Source organism: Nanorana parkeri, unplaced genomic scaffold (genome assembly GCF_000935625.1).
Source record: "Nanorana parkeri isolate BGI_ZX_2015 unplaced genomic scaffold, ASM93562v1 scaffold76, whole genome shotgun sequence".
NCBI lineage: Eukaryota > Metazoa > Chordata > Amphibia > Anura > Dicroglossidae > Nanorana > Nanorana parkeri.
Window position 1 is genome coordinate 2,476,009 of NW_017306344.1, and position 18,759 is coordinate 2,494,767.

At 39.1% G+C, this 18,759-nt stretch overlaps 1 protein-coding gene across 1 annotated transcript in view; it reads right to left on the reverse strand.

The window, feature by feature from the left end:
* Positions 1 to 18,759, reverse strand: part of CSMD2 (CUB and Sushi multiple domains 2) — a 323,219-nt gene that overhangs the window by 162,109 nt on the left and 142,351 nt on the right. Inside the window, exons 16-20 of the mRNA XM_018576748.1 lie at positions 18,244 to 18,360; positions 17,124 to 17,339; positions 10,688 to 10,876; positions 3,335 to 3,504; positions 856 to 1,012 (exon numbers count right to left, since the gene is read on the reverse strand). Of these exons, the coding sequence (XP_018432250.1) occupies positions 856 to 1,012; positions 3,335 to 3,504; positions 10,688 to 10,876; positions 17,124 to 17,339; positions 18,244 to 18,360 (849 nt within the window). The remainder of the gene's footprint in view (positions 1 to 855; positions 1,013 to 3,334; positions 3,505 to 10,687; positions 10,877 to 17,123; positions 17,340 to 18,243; positions 18,361 to 18,759) is intronic.

The window sequence follows — 18,759 nt, forward strand, 5'->3', positions numbered from 1 at the left end:
ACTGGGGGGGTTTTTGGGGCAACCCCTCGTTTTTTTTTTTCATTTTGGGGGGGGGGGGGGTAAATGTGTACTGTCAATCATATAGCTCTATAATTAAGCGCAAATATGGATGATATGCGTTAGAGATTTTGTCTGAGATATATGCTGTATACCAATTGATGAATTAGGATTACACAGTGATTTTCAATTGACACTGGAGTGCCTCATTTTGTTATAATTACAGATCCCCAGTGCTGCAGTAATGTAATCACAGCGCCAGGGATCAGGAATCAGGATATTTGGTCATTGATGACAGTCCCTCTCCTGGCCACTCAGACTGCATGCCTTTGTAAAGGTCTGGGTGCAATTTTAGAGGGATCACATGAAATCAGATCCTAGTTGTTTGATATAATATAAACATATAAAATGTATACATTTGTGGTAAATACCTTTTTTTTTCCAAAAGGACATTTAAAGTAAACCTGTTAAAGTGACACTCGCTTCCGTGATGGACTACAATCTCACTTTTAGTTTACTAATTTGTATTGCGATTGTAGTCCACCACAGGAGTGAGCTCGGAAAACCGCAGATAGGCTGCCATGAGGAGATTTTAGTTACTCACAGTTAGTAAACAAGCATGACTAAAGAATATTTCCAGGAAACTCTTGTTTTTCTTCTAAACATGACAGAAAAACAACAAACAGCATAAAACGAAGGCAGTACAATGTAAGAAGCTGCAAAGAGCCAAGCATGGAAAAAGGAATGTTATCGTAATAATGTTGATCCAGTTCAGGGAATTGAGTCGTGCAGACAACAAAGAACGAGACATGTTTAAATTTAATGAGCAGATTTCTTAGATAAGAAGTTTTGACTCACTGGAATAGTATAGCTCAAATCCTTTACTGGTATTTTCTGTGTCTGTGATGAATTCGAGCCACAGAGCACTGGATGTGCTGTTCAGTGTCCGCCCCAACATCTCTGATTGGCTGAACATTCCAAGAAGTCGGGCCGAATTATTGTGCCCATCATACACCTAGAGATAAAAGGGACAAAGAAGATCACACTGACGATACATGTTAGGGTTTTCTTTTCAGACATTTACTGACCTCATTTTATATTTATATTATATATTCTAATGTGATCATACTCATATATTGATTGTCTTTTTATACAACGTACATATATGTATATATATATTGTCAATGCTTCTTTCAATATTTCTGTGAACAGTTTCATATATAACACATATATTTTTATTAATTTTTTTAATTCAATTTATTTTGTATTTATTTTCTATCACAATTCCCAACTTGCATAAGATGACTTATTACTCTTTATTCTTGCAGGTTTGATGAGATCTAAAGGTAGTGTTGGAAAATGGGTTGATAATGATTGTCCACACACAGACACCAACTACTAATGGGGTGTTTCCAAGAGATTCATGCCATGTGTTTTAGCCCAGCATGGGGCCTCTTCTCAGATATATGTGTCTAGTAAAGACCCCTATAAATCTGTCCAGGTGGCATTTAAAAATAAAGCCAATATCAGACCTTTTAACTCTAGATCAAAGGAGCAGTCCCTCTACTCCATGATTTTACTGTCACAGGAAATATGTCTAGTAAACTTATGGAGAAACCACTTTTTCATATGTGCTCTTTTGTTGTTTACCCAAAGATAATGATATAGTTGCATCTAAGGACACAAACTGACCCATAAACTAGGGATGTTCAGATACCAGTTCAGATACCAGTGCCCATACTTGGCATTTTCATGAGAACTACCAGGGTTGCAGCGGTTGCTGCTGGGACCTAGCTCTGGTCACCACTGTCCTGAAATCATTAGTCTGTATTGTTTTAGAAAAACTGTCACATGACAATAAACAAAAATGTATCAGCACTTGTATCTTTGAGAACTTGGACAAGTATCAGTATTTGTACTTTAAAAACTGATATCGGTGCATCCCTTTATTTATAAAAATAATTGATACATTAAAACAGAGATGTACAAATCCAAGGAGCTCTGTAGCATTTGCTGGAATTCCAGATGAGCCTTCTGCTTTACTGAATAATTTATATCTGTAGCCCCACCTACAGACAGGTCCAGTATATAATTCAGTAAAATTGTTTGTACTTTACAAATAATGTGTAACGCTTTTATATGCATATGGTGCATGTATACAAAAGGCATAGGTCAATACAAACCTCAATCTAATAGGTAAAAGAATTTGGGAAGCCTTGTTTGACCATTCTTTTACCTTTAAAACCAACATTGTACAATGTAATTGCCATTTGCATTAGACTGTAAAGATCTATGAAGGAATGGAATAAGGTGAATGGTTCAAAGTTTTCCAAAAAATAGAATTATTCACATTTCTCTATAAACTATCAGTACATCAATCTCAGTACTTTAAAATATAGAGGGATGCACAATGTATGGATGCACAATGTATGTATGCCCTGCACCTCACTATAGAGCAAAAGCGTGAATACATACATTTAGCCCCCATGCACACCACTGCGTTCAGTGAGCAAGTGCCAAACGCAGGAAAAATTGCATGCTTTGACGCACATTCACAAAAAGTGCACCAAACACGGAACAGGCTTGGGGTGCCATTACTAGTTAATGGCACCCCAAATGTGGCTGGGAGAACGCGCACCATGATGTGCTTAGTCTAAGTCTGGGGGCTTAGTCTAATGCAGTACTTTTACAGTAGGCAATCCTAAAAATGGATATGCACTAATTGTATAAAGTAAGCCACCATTCACACCATCACGTGTGCAACATGCATTCTGGTGACACACACTCACTGAAGTTTATTTCCCATGTTTGGTGTGTGCCCCATTTGATTTCAGTGGGTTCCTTAACAGAAAGCAAGCATGCGTTCAGCATTTATTTCCTGCGCGTTCTCCAGGCTGTGTTTGGGGTGCACACGTTTTTTTCACCCTTTGGCGCACATTTAGTTTCCATACTTTCTCAAACATGGCTCAGTTTTGCTGTCTTAACATTTAAGACAGATTCTGAAATATACAGCTGTGAGTGAATGTTGAGATTCTAATTATAATTGTTACATTGTCGCCCTGATGAAGGGATCCTGTGCGGTCCCGAAACGTCGCTATTTTGTACATGACAATTGACGATTGGTCCGATTAAATGGACATCAAAGATGTTTACTGAGTGCTGGTGATTTCTGCTTTCCACTGTTTGTTAGCACAGTGCCATCGTGATTGTCACGGTGAGCACCACTACAAGTTCTTGGGCCGGGAGAACTGTGAGGAGTGCAGATGGACTTACTATTTTCTAATTATAATAACACTGCACCAAGCTGTCTGTCTTGAGCCAATGGAATAAAAATTACCTTTAGTTGGTCTCCGGTTGCAAGGTTAAATGTCCGGGCTCTCAGTTGAACACCTTTGCCAGGCTGGCTTTGAATGGAGTAGATGCATTCATGGAGATTGCTGTAGTTGGCTGGGTAATTTGGAGACAACAAAACACCCTGCGTCCCGGTGACAGATGCTCCACACTCAGCTGAAAGAGAAGAAGGGGGAAAGGAGTTGTTATGATCTACAAAAAGGCTCATGACTCTTTAGATTAAGGGAGGGGGACCTCAATCTATAACTACCACCTATCCAAATGTTATAATTCCTTTATTAGTGAAGACTATAAACTATTTTCTGTCCACTAGTTCACACTCCGGTTTCTGTCATAACCACCATTCATTCATGTCCATCACAGCAACCCCATTTGGGCAATTGAATGCCATATTTCCTCAACACTTTTTTTGACAATGTTATACTAGCCAACACGTAAGTATTCAAACCGAGATGAATGCAACTTTAAATATACTTCACATTGTTCTAAAAAAGAAAAAAGCAGGGGGTGTAAAAATCACTGACACTGCACTGTGTACTTGTTACAATCTAACACCTCTCTCTACTTTGCCGCACTAGATTGACTTGAGTCTTGCTGCATGAACTGAAGATGTTAAGCTGTGCTGTAAGAGCCTTTGCACATTTTAGAAAGTGTGAATTTCCTATTATCTTCTATGAAACATTCAACTCTGGGTCTTCTGATGTAAGAATAAGCTTGCGTGATTGTGCACGTAAGCTGTTATGGAGCAGGGTGCTGAGAAAATATTGTTTCAACAAAAATTAGCAGTTTAGCTGAACAATAAAATTGCATTTAATTATCTGTCTTAGCAAGATAATTAGCCAAGGCTGACAAAGGAAATAAAAATAGGTTAACATTAGCTGTGAATGTTCAAGAGGCAGTATAACAATGTAAACGCAGCAAGCTCTTACTAGATACAAAAACGTTCAAGGTTAAGTTAGGAACTATCTGTGGGACTAATGTTTTTAAACATGAAAAAACTATATTATAAAAGCACAAATAGCCATAGTCATTTATTATCTATTGGAGCTACTTCTCTTCTTTTGTTGCATATTTGCCTTTAAGTGTAAATAGATTCAAACTAGGTGCGATTAGATGCATTTACATGCATTTAAAATGTTTATATATATTCATCTAATGATTTCCAGTGGATCTATTCACACCTTTGCTATTTCCATGCTTTTATCTGCAGTCAGTTTAGCTGTGTTCACAAAAAAACAGAAGTCAGGTGCGTCCAGGAATCAATTTTAACTTCTAAATGCACCAAAATACATGTAAACACATGTAAATGTAAAGTGTTATTTGCTGAAATCTCATTGGCTATTTCAATGGACTGTTTCAATAGACAAAGGACAGGTGCATCTAAAGGCACATCATTTTAAGCATCTAAAGCATGAACAAAGCATCTAGGGTGACAGAGTTTGCAGACAGAGCTCTGCATAAAAAAACAAGTGGCAACTGTGAATGAAATCTAATAATTAACTTTTTTTATTTGCTCCTTTTTGAGCGAGTAAATATACAATTGATAGCATTTTGTTATATTTATTCCATAAGAGCAAACATATCTGTTGATTGTGCCAGAAGTCCAGTGTTGCCCTGTGCATTATCTGAAGCAACTTTATCAGCCCTTCCAGCTCCACAGCTCTGTGGACTACAGACCTTCTACCCCTATGTAATTGAGAAGAGGGGGGTGTTCCCCCTCTTCTCCATTACTAACACACTCCCTTACCTAACATGGCAACACATTGCCACCCTAAGACAGTTAGTGTGTTACTGGCAGGATAAGCAGGGGACAATAAAGGGGGAAAAGCCTGAATGAACTATCACAGGCTGACAATGAGACTGCATCGCATGCAAATTCATTGGAACGCATCCGAAATGAAAAAAAGAATTGGAAGTGCTCTGACAGGAAGAAGGAATTGACATAATGGTCTGATTTGCATTTTGGAAAAAAAACAAAACGCATCGTATTGTATAAAAATAGCGATATAAATGGTGCCCAGACGCACGCAGTTGTGATGCAGTTCTGGTGGGAACTAGCCCCTAGTGTTCCATTATTTTCTAGTGCTGACAGTGTTTCTATAGCTGACACATTAACATATTTTTCAAAGAAGAGAACAATTTATCAGTTTATTTCCAAAGTTTTTTTTTAATACAAAACAGCAGAGACCTTTTTTTTTAACACAAAGACTGATATATTCCAGCGGATACAAAAAATGTGTACTCGAAAAGTACAAAAATATTAGCATTAAAAAAAGATGGATATAACAATATGTGAACAAGATAGTTAACACAAAATTATGAGTAAAATGTAAACTAAGCAGCCTGACTATATCCCATATCATCCCACAGCCTACGGACTGTGGACATTCTCTGATTAATTTGATGTGGATTTCGAATGCAGCTGCAATTCATTCATGACAGCACAATTATACCATCACACAGAGTATCATTGTCTGCCCCAGCATTTTCTGTGAAGGTCATGTGCTTGATGGAGTTTCAGGGTATGGACATAATCAAGGTAGTGTGGCGAATGGAAATCTTTGATCAGGTTGGATTTGCACACCGCTTTGACTTCTACAAGTGTTTGGCATACAGGGCTTTGCAGAAAAGCTGGCTGCCACTAGTAACATCACCCTGGTTCAGTTGGTTACAAATGTATATTCTGTGTAAAAGGTCCTCCTCAGGAGACTCTGGAGAGAGCAGAGCAATGGCATCTTACAAAAGTGGGCCATGTAGGCTCACACATGGACTTCCTAACACTTCTATTTCTGGAAGAAAAAAGAAAACATTAGAACTACTGCATCTTATATCAAGATAAAGTTGATTTATCAGAACTACATCGCACTGTAAAGGTGCCCATACACCTTACGAATATCGGGCGATTTTCGAATGCGATCGCATTTTCGTCCGATATTCGTAAGATTGATGGGCGGTGTACAACCGCAAATACTGTACAATTGGTCGACTTTTGACTAACCAGCAGGTTAGAAAACTTTGGTCGATCATACGATTTATGCAAGGTTGGTGGCGTTTCCGTACGTCAAAATTCGGACGATTTACACTGCGCAGGCGAAAATATGTGTGGTCGATTACCGCAATTGGTCCAGGTGCCTTCTTCTAATTACCACTGATCCAACCTTGCAATAATCGGGGCAGGATGGGGCCGCCGTATGAAAATTGTACGACGGTTCAATCATGAAAAGTGTTGTCCGATGATCGCCAGGTGTATGGGCACCTTTGGGATAATTCCCTATCAACATCCCTGAGTGCTTAACAGTATGCACCTTTTTTTGGTTTAGGATAGAGTAGGCTTATTTTTGCGGTCAAATGGGAAGTGTTTCCTTCACTTCCTATGCCTGAAATGCCACAGAAAGTGAGAGGAAGTCTCCATATAGTGAGGAGATTCCCCGTTTTAGAGAGTAGTCGCCAGAACAGGTGTTCCTATTTGAAAATATTCCCTCACCTCTTGTTCTGGTGAAAGATCTACAATTTTGTATTTCACTTCACATTTCTGTCTCATTAAGAATGCTCACCAGGACATATAGACATAGTGAATGTATTTAGCCAGGACACACAATATAAACATGAAATGGGATCACATCCATCCCTACTGTATCCAAAACTAAAAAAAAAAAACATTTGGTGTATACATAAACTAGTACAAAAAGCATTGTCATAAACTTCAATACACATGCATGAAGCACGTTTTTTTTTTACCGTATGATTAGTAAGGAAGCCAATGATCTGTATTTATTTAGAGTAGTGTTTAATCATAACAGTGCTGTTTTTGAACACAAGTGTGACAACCTGCCTTTATCTTTTGGTCCACAACACTATGGTAGAAAAACATACCTCAACCACATTTTGGAGATGGTAATGTATTCCTAATTAAAAAGCAAAATATAAAAAAAGCAAAAAATTTACGCTTTACGAAAAAATACTTCTACTTGAAAAGTGCATGCTTGAAGTGGGAGACAGCAGCCAAACCCACAATTTTTACAAAAAAGATTAATAGTTCCAGAAGCTTCTCCAATTCTTCAGTCTTTCAGCAATTGCTGACAAATAAAATCAATGTTAATAAAAAAAAAATGATATGAAAGCTAAAGAAAAAGAAAAAATAAAGAAATACATATGTATAGAAAAGCAAAATATGATATTCCAAACTCACCTGTTTACTGTATCTCCGTCAGCTTTTTTTTGACACTCCCCTTGATTTTCTGGATATATATATTTTTTTTACAGTGATTGACTGCTTGCCTGTAGTTCCTACATGCACTGACAGCATCAGTTATTTGTTGTTGAATCTTGCTAAATCTGTTTTAGCAGAAACATGGCAAAATGCCACACAAAATGTGGCACATTTGTATAGACATTTTCGCTCTTGGAAAATTGGGCTTTTTCAATCCTCTATCAGATTTTGAAGTGCCAGTCACAAGATCAAGAATGCAAAGAAGAGAAGTTCTAATTAAATCAGCAGATGTCGCAGCACTAGCATTGGCAAGCTTGAATAAAATGCTTGGCTCTTTTATGACAGGATAGGTGGATCTGTTTGTAAGCTGGTGAAAAATCAGGTGGCTATGCTTCCAGTTGTGGTTGAAACAATGTAGCTAGTTTCACTTCTCATTCTGGTTGGAGACATATGGCTAGCTGTGTTGTTTGTTCTGGGTGTAGGGCTAGCTTTGGTTTTGCTACTGGTTCTCATGCCAACATGTCTTAGTGAGCTGTGGTCATTTCTGTGGATTGAAGTAGACTTGGTACAAGGACTTGTTCTTCTGTAATGTATAGTGCTGCCCCTGCCCATCTCCTGCCTCTTGGGCTGCTACTCTACTTGCTGCTTCCAGCCTAACCCCTGCTTCTGCTGCCCACTGTCTTTTCAATGCACAGCATGATTCAACCTGAATTCAATTGTCCCCCCTGTGGGATGTTTAGGGGTGCAGCACCTCATGCCGCAGTGATTTGAAAACAAATGCAATTCCTACAAAATCTTGTCTGTGTGCAATATTGTAGGCACTACATGCTGAAAAAAAAATCTAAAATGTAATAAATCTTTAAAGAAGAACTCTTGGCATATGAAATCTTCAATGCTTGTTTTGCTAGGGACTCACCCAAATCTCAGACCTAGCTTGCTCCTAGAATGGTCCCAGCAGCCTCACTCCCCCTTTACTCCAGCGGCCTGAGGTCCTGTGAGGCATCATGTCCAATCTGCTGAGCAAGGCTCCAGGGACTGGTCTAGCAGCTAGCTGGGTCCAAGATTCAGCTTTGGAGAGCTAGTGGTGGAATTACATTACTCTGGGGAACAAGAGTTGAATTACTGCATCAGAGAAATGGTGAGTATGGCTTGGCTTTAAACTATATAAAATCTTTATTTAACCTTTAGATATAAACATTTACCGTATTTTGCGGTCCATAAGACGCACCGGACCATAGGACGCAGGGAGGTACGGCGCGCCTTATGGAGCACTCGAGACTGTAGCTTCTGTGGCAGCTTCTATGACAGAAGCTGTGACAGAAGCTGCAGTTAGTGACCGCTGAGACAGGTGGCGCTGTGATTACAGCGCCACGGTCTCAGTGATGACACAGAGCAGGCGAAGAACGTCTATTCTTCGTCTGCTCTATGGTTATCTCGATCGTCGCCGCTGCTCGGTTTTAATACGAGTGATCTCATTAGATCACTCGTATTAAACGAGCAGTGGCTCCTACTACTCGCCCGGCGCCCGAAACTGCATGTCTCGGGCGTCGGGATTCGCTCCATAAGACGCAGGCACTTTTTCCCCCTCCTTTTGGGGGGAAAAAAGTTCGTCTTATGGAGCGAAAAATACGGTATTTCACAGTGCTTTCATGCTTCCCAGTTTTCACAGAGTACTGGACATTCCAATAGGACATTCTGACACTCATAGTTACATAGTTACATAGTATTTGGGGTTGAATAAAGACATACGTCCATCAAGTCCAACCCATATAGGTCCACGCATCATCTCATTCTTAGGGATACTGGTATCCCTGGATATTACGGTCCCTCAAGAAATTGTCCAAACATTTCTTGAACAAATCTACACTCTTGGCTGAAATCACTGCCGGTGGCAGTGAGTTCCAGACCTTAACCGCTCTTACTGTAAAGAACCCTCTTCGCCCATTGTGCTGGAATTTTTTCTCCACCAACTTTAGGTGGTGGCCTCTAGTCTTTGTAATGGAGTTACTCTCAAACAGTTTGTTGCAAAACAAATGATTATCCGCGCTATAGTGCTCTGCCCCAATCTCCTCCAAAAACACCCTATTGACAGCTGCAGAGATAGAGAGTAGGGATAAGCCGAACACCCCAGTGTTCGGTTCTAACTCGAACTTTCGAACATGGAAAAAGTTCTAATTCGAACTTAGAACTCAATGCAAGTCTATGGGGTTAGAACTCAGAAAATTAAATGTCCCCATTTTGAACCTATTTTGAAGCCTTATATGCAATTAATTGGCCATAAAAAGTGTATGGGGATCAGGGTACTGCCCTGGGGGACATGTATCAATGAAAAAAACACTTTTAAAAAATAAAAATTTTAAACTGTATGTAAACAGCCATCGCTGACTGTTTACATTGAAAGCCAATTTTCCGTTCGTGAGCACGGCCTAGCGGCGGGCACGAGCGGGGTGGGAAGGTTTTTTTTTTACTATCTGCGGCGATATGCTTTTCGCATTCTATTTTAGCTTCCCGGATTACTAGTTTACATTTTTTGTTAGATTCCTTGTATTTAAGGAACGCCAATGCCGTCCCTTCCATCTTATATTTTATAAATGCCATTCTCTTTGCCTTAACATGTAGTTTTACAGTTTTATTTAGCCAATTTGTCCTGGATACGAATGGGAATGCTTTAGAGGATTTTGCTCATTACCTCATATAAAGATGACAATGAAAATATCATGTCTTCATAGGAACCACAACCACATTTTCTCTTCATCTAAGATATACTAGTAATACCTAGACGTACCGGTGTTCTACTGATGTTTTCTTTTGATCTTAGATATAAGATGATTTAATGGTCCCACACGTCTTGTGTTGTTTACGGTATTCACTGTACATGCATTTCCCCCATAAGACTATCATGACACAATGTCTGCATCTTCCTTTTTTATTTCTTCATATACCTTAACCCTCTACTTTCTGTACTCCATTTTCCTACACAAGTAAATATTTAAAGCACAAAAAAAACACGTTTCCATGTACTCAAATATCTAGAACTGTAGTATAAACACTAAAGTTTATCTGTCTAGTCAATATTCCTAAATTAATACAAAAGGGAAACAAACAAAATTAAAGCACAGGACCACCTACCAACACACCTTGGGAGAGGCGAACTCCACACACGCCGTCTACCTCCCAGACAGGTGATGCGAGAAGCTCCTTCCAAACGGTATCCAGGGAAACACGAAAATGTCAGCGAGTCACCAACCCCAAACTGAAGACCCTTTCTGATGCTGTAAGTCGGGACCTCAGGTTCATCACATGGCTCCAGATCATATTCTACAGTAGCAAACAAAATCAAAGAAATCAATAACTTCACACATATCTCTTTTTTGTTGTGTTAGACACTACTTCAGTTACAGCTGCAGATTTCCAATATACTGTATTAGGTGTTTTATCCATAAGGTATAGCTTTCCATGTATTCCAACCAAGCTGTCTCTGGAAGCAGATGCAACGCCTACCTATTTGCTGTGGTCTAATCTCAACTTACTTCAAAAATTTAGGGGCAGAGAGGTGTTAATTAGCCACATTTCAAATGAGGAACACACATTTTTTTCTCCTACGGACTAAGAGGACCAGTATTGACTAAAATGTCTAGCACAGACTAAAATGTCCAGTACGGACTAAGAGGACCAGCATTGACTAAAATGACCAGTACGGACAAAGAGGACAGGTACAGACTTAGATGACCAGTAAGGATTAAGAGGACTAGTGCCAATTAAGATGACCAGTATGTATTAAAATGACCAGTACGGACAGGACTAATACAGACTAAGATGACCAGTACGGACTAAGGACAGGTATGGACTAAGAGGACCATTACTGACTAAGATGACCAGTACAGAACTAAAATTACTAAACCTACCCCCCAAAAAAATTAATTAAGTGCATTTTTAATTAAAGAACCCCATCCAAATTAATCCAAGCCAAAAATAAAAATTTCAGATTGATCCGAATTCTGAATAACAAACTGAATCGGATTTTGGATCCAAAATCCGAAAATAAAAAATCAGAATTTTGAGCTTTTACATGGCTACGAAGTACCTCTATGTTATGGAGATGAAGAGGGGGTAGCTGTATGCAATCCAAATCAGGAACATGCAGACTGCTCGTGTTAGCTGGAGGTCAGATTTAATTTGGTAGTCAAATCCATCTAAATCTGCTAGAGCATCTAACACTACCCTCTCCACATGATGAAAATGCTGCTGTCCAAGGGTGGCCATAGAGTGGAGCCAACCTAAGTCAGGAAGTGTGTTACTGGCCAGATCACCAGGTGAAAATAAAAGGAAAAAACAAAAAAACTAATGCAGCCACCACATCTAAGGATTAGTGATGAGCTCGGGCGTGTTCGCAAGCGCCTTGTGCCGAGCCCGCCAGGAAGCCGTCAGTGCGCAGCGCCAATCACAGGCACTGAGACATGTTCCCGGTCCGCAGCTGCAGAGATCGGAAAATGGCTCAGTGCCTGTGATTGGCCCTGCGCGCTGACGGCTTCCTGGCGGGCTCGGCACGAGTCGCTTACGAACACGCCCGAGCTCATCACTACTAAGGATTGGTAAGCTGCAATACATTACATTTTTGTTTTTGGGTTTAGATACAATTTAATGAAACCTTATTACAAGCTTGAAAAATATATGGTGGTGTATGGCCAAACGAAAGAGGTCCTCAAGGGTCTAAATGTGTCAAGGGGCAATTTATTTGTAAAAAACTAAAATGTGCAATTGGGTAGAGAAACCTTTAGTAAGGGCCAGCAATAAAGACAGGTACAGTTACTGCTCATTATATAAACTATCATTGAAAAAAATTTGTTCCAGCTGGAAAGATCTATTTAACAACATGCAGAAGTTAAATGTATATTGTTTGTGTGCTAGGTTTTTATACACATTTTCCAGCTGAGTAGATTGTAATCTGTTTAGCACAGAAAGTACAACTTGTATATTGCTATGAAGCAGCGATCACTGTCAGCTCTATACAATAAATTATACATAGCAACTGACAGGGCCACATGATTTGAGAAGTGGATGCATTGTCTACAGAGCAGCAGTGTTACACACACAGCCTCTGGCAGAACATTTGTATCCGTCACTAAGAAATTAAGTATGAACATCAAGGAAGGATGAGACCGGAAGAGCAGACTGGAGGTCTTGCCTTCTCACTCACTTGGCTGATTAAATCAGGATAGTGAGGCTTGCTGCGGATAACCCCTTCAGTGCTAGACAAATCTAATTGATCTGGTTATTATGTTACTCATCATAGTATTCAAGAAGATGGAAAAAGGGATCTCAACAATACACTGTTCTATTCCCAGCATTTCCCTAAATTAAATCCCCAAGCAAGTGCACGAAAATGAAAAACTCTGACATGCAAAGCACTTTGACAGTTTCCCCAAGTGATACAGTGTCAGCCCTAATATCATACATCTACTGCTCAGCCTTGTACTTCACCCCCATTACCATTTGAATCCTTAAGCCTCCAAGTTCACAGAAAACCATTTGTTATTAATACAAAAAAAAGTAAAACAGAAAGTCTTGTATAATACAGCACATACTATATATATATATATATATATATAAAATATATATGTTAGCCTTTCTACACACTGAAATGCTTTTAACAAAACAGAATAAACTGAGTAGTAAATGCAAAAGCTGAATGCTAGGCAGGTATGAACAACACAATTAAATCCAGTTATGTATTTATGTAAAAATAAAAATTGAATACAGTTTACTGTAATGCCCTGCACAGCAGCAAATAAACCAGGAGAGGGAAGGTTAACTCTATTAGGGCTCCATTGCTTTCTACAGTGATATCAGTCTAATACTGTGAACATGCCTAGAGAAGGGGTAATTTCATCCACAAGCTGCTGCCTGGACAGGAAAATGCTTGTTGCTTGACTGCCTGTATCACCAAGTTGGCTGGAAATAATACATCTTCTGGAAGGTAAGACAGTTGGCATTGTATTTCGACTGTATATTTAGTTTTTTACCAATATCTCATTTCAATATCTCACTTACATTACTGGGACCCCATGAAAGGAGAACTATGACATGAGTGATTTCCACTCACCTCATAGTTCTAAGCCGACCTGTGACAATGAGACTGTCACAGGTCGGCTCAGTAGATCGGGAGGTGAGGGAACACATACCGGGTTCCCTCACCTCTCGATCCTGTCACGGCTCTCTGCCGTGACAGGGGGAGGGGCTGGATTCCCCTCTCCCCGCTCCGATCTGCCAGCGCTGACTGGCGGAACGGACGGGGGAGGGGGCGGGTACAGCTGGCTCTGCCTCTAGATAGGCAGAGCCAGCTGTCACTCACGCAGCTAGGCAGATCCCGTCATCTACGTCGGGATCCGCTCCAGGTGCGGCGTCTCAGTATACCGCGAGCTGTAGCTCGCGGTATACTGAGCTTAGGGTAACGGGAGGATGCTAGTTTGTGTCCTCCCGTTACCCCAAGGAGAACTATGGGGAAAAACACTGACCCCATAGTTCTCCTTGAAATCTGATGCAAAGCCCTCAAACCTTAATGAACCATTGGCATATTATAAAAAGGACACTGTTCATATGGTTCTATTGCTGTTTTTTCATATTGTATATAAAGAAACAATAAGGTTAAAAAGAAAAATGTAACATGCTAAAATGAAGTCACTGCCCCATTTATGTTTTTGAATAGCTAAATTGTTATTCCATCATTATTGACCTACACTACGTGGCTATTTCAAACAGAAGCATCCCAATTTCTGCCTCATGACACATACAGTGCTGGGCATTATAACATAAATTATAGACATTTTGATCAGACAGAAGAGACTGTAGGCTGATGTTGTTCCAATCATCCCTTCTCTCTTATTATCATTATAAATACTTTATTTGAAAAATGAAATAATTATCTGTTGTACAAGACATGGTGCGAGTGTAGTATAGAGAAGTGAAAAACACTTTTTTTAAGAAAAGAACTACAGGCTCAACACAAAATAATGTTAAAGGAGAACTATGAGGTGAGTGCTTTTCACTCACCTCATAATTCTAGCCGACCTGTGACAATGAGACGGTCACAGGTCGGCTCAGTAGATCGGGAGGTGAGCAAACATATACCGGCGTTCGCTCACCTCTCGATCCTGTCACGGCTCTCTGCCGTGACAGGGGAGGGGCTGGATTCCCCCCTCCGATCCGGGGATGGGGCGCCCCTAGGTAGGCAGAGCCAGCTGTCACTCACACAGCTGGGTGGATCTCGACATCGATGTCGGGATCCGCTCCGGCTGCGGCGTCTCAGTATACCGCGAGCTGTAGCTCGCGGTATACTGAGCTTAGGGTAACGGAAGGACGCTAGTTTGTGTCCTCCCGTTACCCTAAGGAGAACTATGGGGAAAAGCCCTGACCCCATAGTTCTCCTCTAAGCAGTAGCCCCACAGGTAATTGTTATTGCTTTCATTGTTTCTTTGACACAAACTGAAAAAATTTCAGAATTGACTTTCCAAATTATGTGGTAAGCCAGGTTTTTACTTCATCTGCAGCACTGACACTTCTGCCTCCACCCTGTTGTCACAGTGTGTGGCCAAAGTTGCCACAGTTTGCATCTGCCGAGCCATGTTTCAAATATACTGTAGTTCAAGGGATATTCGCCCAATGAACTCAAGGGTATAAATCTTAACCATCAGTAGTACAATATAGAATGTACATTTTTCACCATTAAGGAATAGCACCAATTAGGAGGTATTTGTTCAGACTTTCATTTCCAAATCTCCATTTCTGTATTTTATTTTGCAGAATTCAGTACACCAACAAGAACACAATAAGTGATCTATGAATAGGTTCAATAATTAGGCATAATTCAGAAATAAATCAACTAGACCTTCCCTGCAGATCATATACCTCCCACTATCCAGCCAGTTGTGAAGGAGAGTATCTACCCATATATATTCTTTTTTATGAGTCATGTCTATGGTAGGCTCTCTGACTTAACCTATGGACCATTAAACTATTGAATACAATTTAGTCTACGTACTAATAAACTACCGAAAATAAATTAATTGATCACATTAAATAGATGTGGACATATTGAATCAATACTTCCTGCTTATGGTAAGCATTTTTTTTTAACTTTGTGTGACATGATTAAAATTAACTACTAACTTCAGTACTGTACAGAAGAAATGTAACATTGCACATTTACCAATACAGGATAAAGATGCTAGTGAGTTCTTTAGTGTAATTACTTTAAATACTGTTATTACAGCCAACTCTTCACAGTCATTAATGTTTGTTTATTACTTATCTGTTTTAACCTCATATGCATATGACACTGTTCTTTCTTCTTGTGGGTGGCTACTTTTGTTCCCCATGGTCCTTATATGGGTTGTAAAGTAGTCACCACTCCAAGCTCACTCCTCTGATAGACTACAATCTAGCGTTTAATTTACTAATTTGTATTGATATTGTAGTCTATCACAGGAGCAAGCTTGGAGCGGAGCAGTGGCTACTTTACAACACACACAGGGACCATGGGGAACAAAAGTAGCCACCCTCCAGAAGGAAGGACAATATCAGCAACAATTCAGAAATTATTTGAAGATTTACAGCTGAATGATACACAAATAAGCTACATATATACTAAAAGGTAGGGTACTTGAATGCATTTTTAATGTTTAATTTTAGTGTCACTTTAATTTTTACTTGCAGAGAAATCTATGCCCTGTTTTCAGCTAGAACATTGTCTTCCCCAAATCTTCCCCAGGGGCAATGCAACTGAACTGAAAGCAAGCATATGTACATACAGGCACTTTACCAGTAAGGTTAGGTTAAATGGTGGACATGACAGGTTTACTTTATTTAATGTATACTCAACAAAAAAAGAAATTAAACTATATAATTATCTCAATATGGTATCAAGCATAGTTTACCTTTAGTCTAAATCAATATTAAACACCACCACCAAAGGTTTTTAAAGCATTACCACATTTTTAAAACTGGTTGTTTTTGTTTTTTTATAAACTTTTTTAGGTATTGAGTTCGAAGACTGATTTATAGGTTTAACTAAACTTTGAGAGATACCCTATTGGGATATCTATATTTAATTCCTTTGGAGGAGCAATTTGTTCTTTGTTGGTTTCCTACAAACGCCTGCTCATAATGTGGTAGTAAATCCTCATATAATTTAATATTCTGTTGCATTATTCTGACATCATTCTGAATTTGTTTTAATAGAACGTTACCTGTGTTATAACAGATTACTCAGACTACAGCTTTGTTTTGACAATTCATGCTAACAGCTGCACTTGAACAAGATTGATTGCCAGTAACATTTTTTACAAACCAAAAGTAACTGTGTGGTAAAACATAAAGCAGTGTGACAAAACATGCTGACAATTAAACCACCTTTATAAATAGGCTTTCTAACCCCAGCGACGTAGAATAGAACTGTAACATTAATGGATGGATCCTATAGGCATTGCCTCTATGCTTCCTTTTCAACATCAATGATTAAGTGTTTAGCTCTGTTTATCAATACTTGTGATAAAACCATATATCTTACCAGAGAAAGTAACATTAAATCCTTCATAAGACATAGAGAAGTCTGATATGAAGCGGAGTTGTGCTGTAAAGTTCCCATACAGTCCAGCATTGATAGGAGCTGGTAATCTAGATCCTGTAAGACGCTTTAGTGGCTGAGCAAAGCTACCATTTTCTGTGATGAGAAGAAAATCATGCCCACTTTCCAAGTGAAAAGTGTAAAATGTAAAAAACACACCTGAAATAAAAATACAACTATTTAATACAATGAGCAAGACATAATATACAGTATATAATAGCTATTAGTGACAATTATGAGTATTGTGGTTTCTTTGTGGGATCCCTGCTCTTTATAGATAGTGGAAGACCTTAACATAAACTTAAGTCCACTTCACAAAAATAGCAAGGCGAATTAGAGAGGGAGAGTTGGAGTATTCAGTGGTATAGATGTTAGACCCCATGCACACAGGAATTAAAATCCATGCTTTCAGGTGTGTTTGGAGCTCATTTCTAAACACATTAAGAAGCATGTAATGCTTTGCTATGGCTAAGCAGCATTTACAAAAACAAGAATTTTCTACATTCTGGGATTGTTTAGCCTGGTTTTAGGCAGCTAAACACATGTAAACATGTCTTAAGATGGCTAAACCCAAGAACATCTAAAACACAGGAAAAAGTTCTTCTGTGCTTAACACAGTTTACATTCAGCCTCATTAGAATTCAGACATTGGGATGCATCCAAATATCCGAATTCACAAAATTTCATCTGAAATTTGCATTCGGAACAAAACGGAATTTACATGTCTACATTAGGGTATTAGCATGTGGAAGGGGCATATATCTTCATTGTGAATAGTGAGTTGAGTGTCATTTTGGAATTCTACATCTTACAACACCAATCTAGAATTATTTGACTTCTTCTAGGCCCCTTAGCAAATAAATAATGCCCACATATTTACAAGTTTTTTTGCCTGACATTTCAATAACTCTTTTAAAATAAAACTGTATTTTATGTATATACATAGCTGCAGAGTATATATCAGCAGTAAAATACAGCACACGGCTACAGCAGTCATGGAGAGGCCTCCCCAGCTTATACAAATGAGCACTTCAGACCAAGATTACAAACTAGGAATGGTCACCTTTCCCATGTGATGTTTCTATAGTCCATGTGCAATTCAGGTTATTGGGGTAGAAATCAGGAAACCCTGGTGATAAGATAGTTCCACTTGAGCCATAGATGTATCCTCCACAAAGAGCTGCAGAAAGAAAGGCATTAAAAAGATAACTAATCATGAAAAAGAAAACACAAGCTAGTGTGGCAGAAGAACTTGCCTTTAAAATTCACTAAAACATGAATGTAAAATGAAAGTGTATTTTAACTTTAACTCCTCCAGTGTGAGGTTTGCTTTAAATGTTGTAAAAGCCTACCTCTGGCCTGATGAAAAAGATTGAAACTGAAAAAACAAGTGTATTGTTACTCTCCTCCTTTGAGCTTACTCCAAACAAAGGTATACAATTTTAAAATCATAAGCCAAAATGCTCTTTTTTGAGAATGTTGTAAATCAATTTAGTGCTTGGTGTTTACTGTATGGTTACTACATTTGCACTGTAAAGGAATAATGTACTTCCTATGACCTCTCTGCTGAGCAGAAATG